At 35.5% G+C, this 12315-nt stretch overlaps 1 protein-coding gene across 3 annotated transcripts in view; it reads left to right on the top strand.

The window, feature by feature from the left end:
* The window catches only part of Sp1 (transcription factor Sp8), a 102238-nt gene extending 90246 nt beyond the window's left edge, over positions 1 to 11992 (top strand). For all 3 annotated transcript variants that reach the window (XM_088232873.1, XM_088232872.1, XM_088232874.1), the window contains one exon: positions 10055 to 11992. In XM_088232873.1, coding sequence (XP_088088999.1) covers positions 10055 to 11296 — 1242 coding nt within the window. In that variant the 3' untranslated portion in view covers positions 11297 to 11992. The remainder of the gene's footprint in view (positions 1 to 10054) is intronic.
* The last annotated feature ends 323 nt before the right edge of the window (positions 11993 to 12315 follow it).

Raw genomic sequence — 12315 nt, 5'->3', positions numbered from 1 at the left:
AGAATAGAAATACGTTGCATTTTGTTTACCATTGCAATGCCCAATGCACCACTGAGTGCGGAAAGGGAACGATGATGGTATTATCAATCAAAATATTTTTCAAATGAGCAATCGGTGTAGGAATATATAGAAGGTAAGATAAAGTTGAAGAGACATTAAAAAATGTTTCCAAATATACTGATAATTCGGTAAATCAACCGATTTTCGGTAAACTAAAGTAAAAAAGTTGTCGGCTTGCAATAATATGCAGGGGTTACGGAAATAAGTGAATTTTACACATAATAACCCAGAAAAACTTATTGTGCATCTTAACGGCCGTGAAAATCTAAGAAGTTTAATCAAGTGAATTTTAGCTCACGCATATTCGGTATTTAGTTTATCTTTGTCTCAGCCGGGGATGGCTCCGTTCTGATAAGCTTACGGGGGGATGACGAAGATTGTGACAATCGATACTGCACCAGGGGGGGAGCCCGCCAATCAGAGCCGGGGGCGTGGCCACCCCCTCCCCTCGTGACAGCTGGCGCGGGATACATTGTCTCGGGGGTGAGTTTAGGTTAGAGACTATTGTATAGAGGGATGGATAATTTGGAGTCATCAGTGCCGCAGTGAGAAGTTAGTTTCTGTACTCCCTGTACCTACTTTCCCCTATGCGCGATGTTTTATAATTTTATTTAAATTTATTACGCAATTAATGACGTAGCATTATGTTTTAAAGTAGCCACTAAAATGTCGGAAACATGTTTAAAATATAGAAAAAAGGGATTTGTTATTTGAACGACAGAACAATATATTGAGAATAGGTGGATACTTCCGTGATAACAATGAAATTACATAGGTACACTTTTGAAAATATTAGAGATATTTAAACATAAAAATAAACAAAACTTCTTCTTCTAACGTTACTTGTTATGATCATTCATCTGTTCTTGAACGTAAGCCGTCCGTCCTCTTAGAAGCTATCATTCCATATTTTTACCAGGGGTATATTATGCCGTCACCGGCTAAAAGACAGTTATTTGCAAAAGTCATGATATGGCACGTTTTAGTACTTCTCAACTTTATACAAATTTAAAAAACACTAATTAATCGTAAGTAAAATCCCGGTATGTCAATTGTTTCTAAGGCATTAAACTCGTGTGCATCAAAATCAATACTGAGTTTTTTTATAATAATCCTCTAGACATTGTGTTATTGCTTAAAAAACTTATGAGTTCTAAAAACATTGTATCGTTTTTTGTACTGAAATATTTTTTTACTAATTGCCATACATCAAATGGTTCGAAATTTCTTGTATGACTCATATTCAACTCATTTTGTGATTTTCGTCAAATTGCTGCCCTTTTGCTGATGACGGCAGTATGCAACCACATGGGAAATTCTTATACTATACATCCGATCCACGAGGTTTTTCCTTAACCGTCGTCCCTTCCTGCTTCTCCCTCAACGTCTTCCGTCTGTCAGGTCGCTTTTATTTCAGTATTTATAACCGTCTCCCTGATACTCCTCTCAATGATTGTGCGCAGCTCTCTCATCTCAGACGTCCGAAGAAGGCTTTTGATCCTTACTATGCCAGCCCTAGTTTTAAATCTGTGCTCAACAAATAATGCTATAACACGATTTTAATCTAATGTCTTTTTAATATAACAATTTGAATTTGTGCATAGGTACGTAATCGATATAAGACAATGAATATAAAAGTTGAGGTTTGTAAATAGTCTGTGTATGTCGTTAGCTGATCAGGTGCTAAATTTTTATTGCACGTAGCAAGAAGTGAATCATTATGAGTTTACACTACCATTATATTAAAAAGTTAAGGGATTGATTGTGTGATATATTTTGAATTTTTAATGATTTCTCCGAGGGTTACGTCCAGTACTAATTAAGACGAATTAAAATATTGTCAAGAAAATGACCAGGTGCATAAATTATTTGGAGATTTTTGCTGGTGCTCAATTTCTCAAATATATTTTCGTTTAGATTCAAGTTACATGACTTCAGTTAGAACCATTAGTAAATGGAATTCATTAGTGGCCCGAACAGCTTCTGTGCGCATACAAATCAAGTGAAGTAACATAGGTTCAATTTCGTCCTACACAATTATTTAACATCGTATCTCGAACAAACGGGGAAAAAATGCTAAATAGTGTCCGTTTTCAAACAGTAGCTAGACAAAAAACAAGATTTTAATTGATTGTCACATAAATCACCGAGCTGATAATGAAAAACGTGAACATATTTCAGCTTTATGATCATCAATAGCAGTTTGGACAACCCTGGGAGAGATTCGTTCATAAATAACACTTTGGGGCCTGGCCGCATAATTAATCTAGTCTTTTAGGATGAGATTAATTATTTAGAATCCCTTGAACACATATGCCCCGGGGACTTAACACTTCGATTGGTAGCTTTGAGAAAAAGCATCTAAATCTAATGTTCCGCATCTAAAGCTTTCGGATAAGTTAGAGAAGTTTGTTTTAAATTTATTGTAACAGATAGGTAAAACGTTTTGAAAAGGAAATATGGATGTTTAGCCATTTGCAGGGCTTATTTTATATTTATTAAAATAAAAGAATTAAAACAATAGCCATTTTTACAAAAAAATTCAATATTTACAAATAAACGAAAATTATAGACCAATTATAGTTTTCTTTATTATATAAGTAAATACAATGCAAAAAAAAAAATAAGAAAAAAGCGTACCCGTAAAAAGCCGCTCCGTTTCATTCCATTTGTAAAATATAAAATAAAACAATAATAATAAAAAATAATATATTAAAAGATTTTTATTTATAACTTATCATTGGTTGGTTTAAGTGGCAACAGGCATTGCCTAGTAGGGGAAATAATTCAGCTGGATGAATCGCACCCACATCAATAAAGGTTGGAATTCTTTTACATTATAAAAATCAACAGATGAAAGAGTTGAAGAAATGTGGATGTTCAAACATAGTCAAAATTAATAATAATATGGTGAGAGAAAAATAGTGTTTAAAGTTGCCACTTAAACCAGCCAGTGACTGATCATAAAACCTAGACATTCACATTCCCTTCTCAAAAATGTTTTCTCTCACCGTTGCAATAAATTTTGATCATTCGGTTATCAAAACTCCTTAGGGCGGCTTAACTTAATGATATGATAAAAAAACGGTGATAAAAATACTATTTATTGCAAAAAATAAAGAAAAAAGTCACATAAACGATAAACGGCTAACTGAAATTGAACATGTAAAATATTTAGGACTAACAAAAGATAGACAATTGACATGTAAAATTCATATCAGCAATTTTATTAGCAAAGTAGCGACATTATCCAGTCTTTTCTTTTAAAACAAAAATTTTGTTCCAAAAACGGGAAAAATTCTAATGTATGAAGCCTATGCAAAAACTAAAATATGCAACTACTATGGGGAACAGGATATCAAAATGACATAAACAGACTACAAAGACAATAAAAAAATTATAAAAAAAGTTAGTATGTGACCTTCCCTAGCAACTAGAGAACTTTTTAAACAAACTAAGCAATTAAATATAACTGAACTCTTTCAACTAAAATCATTAAAATTTATCCATAAATTAGCCACTAATGTAATTGTAGACGAAGAACTAAAACTTGTAAAAAATAGTAGTAAACATGGACATAATACGAGAATATCAGAAAAATATCATAAAACAAGACAAGGACAGTCGAGACTAATAAACCAGGGACTGAAAATATACAATTAACTACCAGACAAAACTAAACAAAAGATGTAAAAAATGTTATTTCCGTATGAATAAAAAATTTTTATATTATTTTTGTAAAATAAATGTAATAATCCATAAGGGTTAATAAATAAATTTTCAATTAAAAAAAAAACAAAACAAAAAAATATATATATTTTATATAATAACAAACAAACCATCACGCCGTTTCCCCGTAAGGGTAAGCAGAGAGGATAGAACGCCACAACACTATATCTTTGAATACAGATCTCGCTTCCTCTACATTCATACATCTTCTCATGCACGCGCGCCGATTATTCCGACTTTTGACATGTCCATCTTTAAGTATTTGTTGGATTTGGTCATGCCATGTCTTTCTCGGTCTTCCTCTATTTCTGCAAAAAACAGCAATAATAAATATATATAGGTAGTGAACGTGTTAGAGCAATAGGATCACCTACGTAGGCCCTCGCAGTGTGCAATCGACCGGGGATATAAGGACAACGAAAAGAAGCTAAATTTTAGAAACGAACTGAAACATATTAACTGGAGACCGGTAGCTTTGAATATTAATAACCCCCTCAGGCTCGACTTGCCAGTGTACCTAAAGGCAGCCGTGAGAAACTCAATGCTGTCAATACAGGGTTGCCAATCCCAAAATGGGTGAAATTATAAACTACCACAAAACTTGTGGTTAGAGAATATTTCTGTATAATAAATTTTGTAAAATATTTTTTTTGCCGTTTTGAAGCAAAACATGCAGAAATTATCGCGATGAATAAAACAACGAAAATTTATTTTGTCACATAAATGCTTTATTATGTTGAAATAAAAATCTGAATTCCACTTAGTTTAGTTAGTAGTCGCAGATATGCAATTTAAATACTCGTATGTACTATTAATATCAACAAAAAAAACTGTTTTTCGTTGAAAGTTCTTCATAGGTAGAAATTATTGCATTTTGATTTAAAAGTTATATAGTTAAGTTATATAAAAGAAATCGCGCAAGCACAAAATTTTGTTGCCTGAACATTTAGAATAAGTCTTCTTATTTAGCGTTTCCTACCTAATGGAGCATAGATAATTTTATTTGTAAACATTGTTACACTTTTTGATATTTTTATTTGGTATTATGCCACTTTGTCTTTACTACATTAAGATACGTTAAATAAATAGTAGGTATTGTATCTCTATTTTTTTTTGTAACTAATTAAAATGCCGATTTAATATATGCAGTATGTGGTATATTTACTATTTAGGTATTTAGTAACATCAATTGTGTTTTGTCAATAAATAAATAAAAACATAATTGGTACTATAAAAACGAACTTTAAAATACGTATTTTGTATAATTCATAGTGTTTAATAAGTTGCCAGAATGTTTCAGGGAAGTTAAAAACATTTCTTTGTACCTACATTTGGTAAAGGTAACGAATATTGGATTAGAAATACAAAAGCATTACATAAATACGATTTGTAATACTAGTTTGTAAAAAATAATTTAAAGATTAAATAAAAATACGATACACAAATTCATAGTAAATAATCTACACTAGTATTAAACTTTTGATTTTTGTTTACCATACACAAAACAATCATAAAATAAATAGTGTTTCTAATGCGACCATAATTTTCCATACAAAATATCTGTTTAAAAACATTGCTTTAATTAAATTATTTACAAAAAATGTGCCTTTGTAGCGCTAATTTAGTAATATAATTGCAATTGGTGAGTTTTTCCAATGTCCACTGTTGTCACAAAGTGTAAAAAGTATGAAATAATTATTTTTGCAAGGTTTCCTTCATTAAAAATAAATATTTTTTAAATTAAATATGGCTAAAACATTTTGTTTGCATCTTTTGGGCAGCCCTATTTCAAGGTTCTGTTTTATGATTTACGAACACGCGGCCAATCAGCAGAAGATTATGTGAGTTAATATCTGTCGGTGTAACGAAAACATGAGAAATTATTAATTGGTACCTCAATCGATTGATTTTTCTAAGACTGCTGTACATCGGGATACTTTAACATTTTCCTTAAAGTTCAGGTAAACGAAACTTGAACACCTGCATTCATTTTATATAACGGATATAACCCTCCCCTCCATAAATTAAGTTTTTCAACAGTTATTTAATTTTAATGAACTTAATAAAATGCATGATTTATTCCCAGAATTTCCACATGTTTGAAAACGTACTGGTCTACATACTGCACAATTGATGTATGAAATTTTGGGTCTTAGGAAGGATTTACTCCATTTTAAGTTTTCTTTAAATATATCGTAGTACTAATTTTGTATCAAACTTGCTAATTTTATTGATTTGCACTTTATTTTCTTATTTTTTGCATTATCAAACACAGCTTAAAAAAAAGTCAATAGGTTCTTTTTTTCTTTCTTGAAATACGTTTGTCCGCTTCGTAATCTAATTTGCCTACCCTGCAAGAGGTCTTGGTTTAAATTTTTTGTTTTAAAAAATGTTTTTTTATAATCCTATATTTTATAGTCCCTGGACTGGCACCTAACGCGTAAGCCTATCATCTCCCATTCGTGTCACAAAATATACTGTGCCCCTATGCACCATTAGTTGCAAAAAGGAAATGTTGATGAGAATATATAATATATTATGTTCTGGTGCTTTCCAATTCACACATAAAAATACATATACTAGCATTTTTTAATAAACCAATTTTGCTCTTAATGGTACATATATTATCATAAAATACTTGTTTAATTTATTGATTATTAGGTACTATTTGCAACTTTGGAATTATCTGGAAAGCAACTTATTACGGGATAATTTTCGTATGAATAATTTATTAAATTATTATCGTTAATGACATTCTCATTATAGATAATTAGCTCCTTCCTATTATAGCAATAATGATTAATTAACTTATTTATTTATTGTTATTGTGAAATAAACACGGTGCATAAAAACAACGCGATACAATGATAAATTATAGAAATGTGGGTAGATTTTTTATTCAGGTGAGTCTGTCTGTGTTGTTGATTGCCAGTTAAAACTGAATGTCAAAGAATGTCATAATACCATATATTTAGATCATGATATGATGTTTAAGCATTCCTTACATCATTACTTAAAATATGGAAAAATGATAAATCGTTTTATAAATACTTATAAGCACTCACAATCGGCTGTAAAAAATATGTACTGAACTTAACTAACATTTGTCTCATTTTGGTTGGTAGGAAAATATTTCTTATAGCAAAGTCCGTAAATGTTGTCCGATAAAATTTGGTGGATATGTTCCGCGTATATTTTATTAAAAAAATACCGGTTGGATTTTACGTTTCATTATATACCGGTTGGCTATCAGAATCCGATTAATTGATCTCTCCTACGCCTGCTCCCCGTTTCGCCAGTCATCCCTTATTATATTAATGTATACGACTCCTGTATTTGATTTGAGCGGCGCGGCTTCTTTTGTTCGGACGCTGCTATGAAATCGATTATTTTTTTGTTCGCCGCGCTTTGATTCTACATATGACCACGCTTTTAATTTTTAATATGTTATCCTTCTACGCGAGTGACTGTGAAAATTAAATATTTCATTAAAACAAAAAACAAATATCGGTAAAAATCAATCAGGTTTTTGAGTCATGTCAACATTTCTTTTTGTACTCCTGTTTTTCTCTTCTTGTTTTTTTCTTACTAATTTTTCTTTTTTAAGCAACTAAAAACCCAACTCTTTAGTGTAGTTTCAAAAAAATACGAATGTCGTTCACTTATATGTCTTTCCTCCCAACATCCGGTCCAGCGAGTGTGGGCGGACCCGTCAGATTATTTCCGGCGTCCTCAGAGTCACCCTTGAGTAGTTCACCCTTCACTACTTTTCCCGCCCTTCACGCTCGTACCCGCCCCAAGAGATACTCCGATATACTCAATCAAAATAATATACTCGAAGCTTTTTTGTATCAGTCACCGCATATAAGAATAAATAGTACAAAAATTCCTAGATAAAGTCAGTTTTAACAAAACAAACGAAACAACTTGATAACACACTAATGTTAACATACGTACTTACAGTCCATTCAAATCGCTACAGTTCGCACCAACTATGCACAAAACTCTCCTCTGATTAGCTTGGCGCGTAATTATAATGTATTTTTCAATAGAATAGATATATCGTGGGTATACTGGCAAAAAGCTTTAACTCTCAAATCCCTGTTTTGAGAAATCAAGCATTTAAGTTTTGTTCTATTTTACTCTTTTATATCTTGTTTAAATAAAGTAAGATGTAAAGTGCTCATTTAAGAACATATTTTTAATTTTTCCGTTTCTTAATTTTATATTAAGTTATTTAAAGCTTTTAGCCTGAATAAAATACCGGGTGTACGACTTAACCTTAAATTTATTTTTAAAACTATAGATATATGAAATTTAATATGACTTAGTGTATTTTGCCAGTTTGCAGGGCGTTAAAAACTTGCATCATTAAGTCAAATCCGCATATTTTCGAGTTTACGTTTTTTGCCAGTATACGCACGATATTTAACTACAGTAAAAAATAAGAATTAAAAAACTATTTTTTGAAAAAATTCTGTTTCTTTATAAAAAAATAATTTTGTATTATAAATTTAAGATGTTTCTATTCAATCATATCCCTATACACTCACACACATATTCACATACCTACCAAAACCACACAACACTCACTTACCCACGCATCCTTACACACGAAAACTCGCACACTTGCCTTCTGCATGTATTAATATCTAACTGAACGGGATTTTTATGATTACTGATTTGGCTTTATTTTATGTTTTTTTAATAATCTTGTGTATATATTTTTTTGCATTGCTGTTGTTTTTCTGAGTAAACAAATAAAAATTTAAAAATCTTGAATAACCTTGGCTTATGCGTAACAATGAGTTTTTATACAGTTTGCCTAAAATTTAAAAAACAGGTAGTTAAGTGAGTAATTGGAAGAGCTGATCATTATTTAAGTCTTCCAATCACGGGTCGTTATAAGAGTAGATTCAGTTTGTCAAATTGCTTTCGTTCGAATGATTTCTTTCGGTGCCATCGCAGTAATTTTCGACCAATTTCTGACGAAGTTCAGTCAAGGGACAGACTGAAATTGCGAAAACTTTCTATTAATAACGAAATCAAATTAAGCGAGGACCGTCTCTGTGTTGGGGCGCCGCCGCCTCCATTCTAGGGCTCCATTAAATAAGGGCCCAGACGGCAATTTCCTGGGCCTTCCTCGTTTTATAATAATTATTTCTTTATCGCTGCTACCTGAGAGTTGACGATCCGCAGATCTAAAGCTGTAAAGATTTTTTTTCTACTGTTAATTCAAAAACAAAACAAAATCATTCTTAAAAATATTTCATTCTTAAAGAACTCAGTATCGATCAAAATAAAGTCAACTACGATTCGACACACGTACTTGGGAATTTTATTTTGAGAACTAGAACTTGTTTTTTATTCGGTTTCAAAATAACATGGTACAAAAATGAAATTAGAAAAAAAAAAACCATTGATTAATCAATATGTAATAGTAATATTTTAATTATGCTATTAGTTTTTGTAATTCACTTTCTTTTACTCAAACTGATTCACTATTGTTATTTTCTTAGTATATTTTTTTTACACGGTAGGTACTGCGTGGAAAGTATCCCCCGTTAAAAAAGAGGTTCCAGTGTAATTCTTGAAACAAAAATATTCTTAATGATAATTGTTAAAAAGTCATTTGCTTTTTTTAAATTTACTTCTATTAAACTCTGGGTGAGGAGTTAATTACACAACATTTAAGTTTACAGCATCACCGTCGTATTTACCTACTGACGTTTTCTCTAATGCTCGTTTTTAGGTTTTTATAACCACCCTAACGATTTCCTGTCTGATTGGCAAAATGTAATCGATTCCCAGCCAAAGCGCCACAAAAACTGCCAGTTTTTTATTGACTCTATGATGAGCTTTTGTAGTCGTTAACCTTCCTAAGGGGAAGCTTACCGAATATTTTTAAATAACCGCTTAATTTTCATTGATAAATAGACCGCCTTTAATGGGTGTCGGTGTGGCGGCCGCTTCGGTCCTTTCTAACAATAGCTCTCCACGGCCCATTAGAGCTAAAAACACATCTTCAGAATCAACAAAGTCTCGGGAGATGGCACACAGAACTAATACGATAAAAGGAAAATTAATATCATATACTTATGTCAGTGTAGCAACAATTTAAACACGATTTGGATTTTTTTCAAGTCATTATTAACCGTTAACACTGTTATAGAATTTCATTCACAAAATTACATATCTATAGAAAATCACTGTGCGTTAAAATCTATTAAATTAATACTAACCGCGATTTTTTATTTGTTCTCAGGAGCATCCCAGTCTACGAGGGACGCCCCTGGCCATGCTGGCGGCTCAGTGCAACAAGCTCTCCAGCAAGTCTCCTCCGCCCCTGGCTGATGCGGCCGTAGGTAAAGGATTCCACCCTTGGAAGAAGAGCCCGCAGGGGGGTTCTCCGGGACCTGTCTCGGGGGCGCGCACTGCGCCGCCCGCATCGTCCGCCCCATGCTACTCGCGCCCCCCCGCGTCCTGCGCCGCGCCCTCCCCCACTACGTACGGCGGCGACCTGTACTTCCCGGGAGGAGGAGGGGCGGACCACCAGCTCCTGGGGAAAGTCGAGCCTCACGGGCTCGGCTCCATGTACTCCAGGCACCCGTACGAGGCGTGGCCCTTCAACGCCGTGGCGGGAGGAGCGCACCACGGCGTGCTGAAGGGGGGAGACGTCAACGCGGGAGCGGGCTGGTGGGACGTGCACGGGGCGGCAGGCGGCTGGCTGGATGTGGGTGGCGCGGCCAACATGCACGCCGCGCAAATGGCCGCCAATTACGCGGCCGGCTCCGACTACACTTCCCTCGGTCATTCCCTAGGAGGGAATTCCGCTCATCATTTGCTGTCTTCGGGCCAGCACTTGCTCCAGGACACGTATAAATCCATGCTGCCCGCTCAGGGCTTCGGGCTGCACTCGTCGGCGCCCGCGCCGGCCCCCACGCTGCCCCCCGCCCCCTCGCCGCGCTCCCAGCGCCGCTACACGGGGCGCGCCACGTGCGACTGCCCCAACTGCCAGGAGGCGGAGCGCCTGGGCCCCGCGGGGGTGCACCTCCGCAAGAAGAACATACACAGCTGTCACATCCCCGGCTGCGGGAAGGTGTACGGCAAGACCTCTCACCTGAAGGCACATCTGCGGTGGCACACTGGCGAGCGCCCTTTCGTGTGCAATTGGCTGTTCTGCGGCAAGAGGTTCACCAGGTCGGACGAACTGCAGCGGCACCTGCGCACGCACACGGGGGAGAAGCGGTTCGCATGCCCCGTGTGCAACAAGCGCTTCATGCGGTCCGACCACCTCGCCAAGCACGTCAAGACCCACAACGGGGGCGGCAGCAAGAAGGGCTCCAGCGAGTCCTGCAGCGACAGCGAGGAGAACAGCCAGGGGGAGATGGGCAGCCCGGGGGTGGGGGGCCAGGGACAGGGCCCCCCCCGGGGGCGCTCGCCCGCGCCCGGCCTGGAGCTAGCGGCCCTGGCGGGGCTGGACGTGAAGCCCCCGGGGCTGGCGTGAGCCCGGTGGGGGCCGGCCCTGCTCTACCCGCAGTACCGCCCCTAGCCGCCGCCCTCTACCCGCCCCTCTACCCGCAGCCGCCCTTCTACTACCCCTTCCTGTAGGCGGGAGGGACAAACTGACCAACCGCTAACAAATATTTGTGATTTTAGTGTTTTTTGTAAATATAGACAAAACGTTACATATCAAATACAAAATCTAGTGAATGACTATCGAATATGAGTAGTTATAATATCGCGGGAGTGACAAATAACGAATCTCGCTACTGGAGATATAAATACTTATGTATGTAATGTATGAATTTAGTAAATATTATGGTGGGAGATGTGATTAAATTATTTAAATCACCCTTTACTGCAGAAGGGTATAACACGTACAATAAATAAAACACTTAGTACTAAGTCAGAGCTACTTAATATTGATTTGTAAATAATGGAACTAATGTAAGGAAAGCGATCTACTCTGTGATTATATAATCAGAATACAGTTTGATCGACACTTGTCCGGTTGTTAATAACTATTATATTAATCGAATATTAATTTTCTATTCTAAATTTTATTAGTTTGGCAACGCTGCGCAAGTCTGTAGATTATTGTACAATATTATATGAAATTTATTAAATATTATGTCTATTAAACTACATTACATCTCACCGCAGATATGAGAATATAAAGAGTAAAAAATGTATTGTATAATTTTACGCTTTTGTGAAAAAATCATTTATATTATTAAAGATGAAAAAAACTTCTTTGACAAAACAATTTTTTTTCTAACCCTTACTCCTAAATTTCCTATTTTTACATGTTGTATTTTTATTTTAATACGTATTGCAAAAAAGTATTTGATTCCATTTATAATAATTATATTTAAACAATTAGACTTGTCTTCCGACTGCAATACCTCCCCTGCGTACATTTTCTCATAAACACATGATTAATTTGAGATTCACTAGCGAGTTAATATGACCAGCTTCCCAGGGAGTTGAATCCAGACCTTGTCTACAAAAACTTGGATAAAC

The sequence above is a fragment of the Micrasema longulum genome, unplaced genomic scaffold (genome assembly GCF_059751315.1).
Source record: "Micrasema longulum isolate JH-2025_06_02 unplaced genomic scaffold, ASM5975131v1 h1tg001032l, whole genome shotgun sequence".
NCBI classification, from domain to species: domain Eukaryota; kingdom Metazoa; phylum Arthropoda; class Insecta; order Trichoptera; family Brachycentridae; genus Micrasema; species Micrasema longulum.
This window is presented reverse-complemented; position numbering and strand designations above follow the sequence as displayed.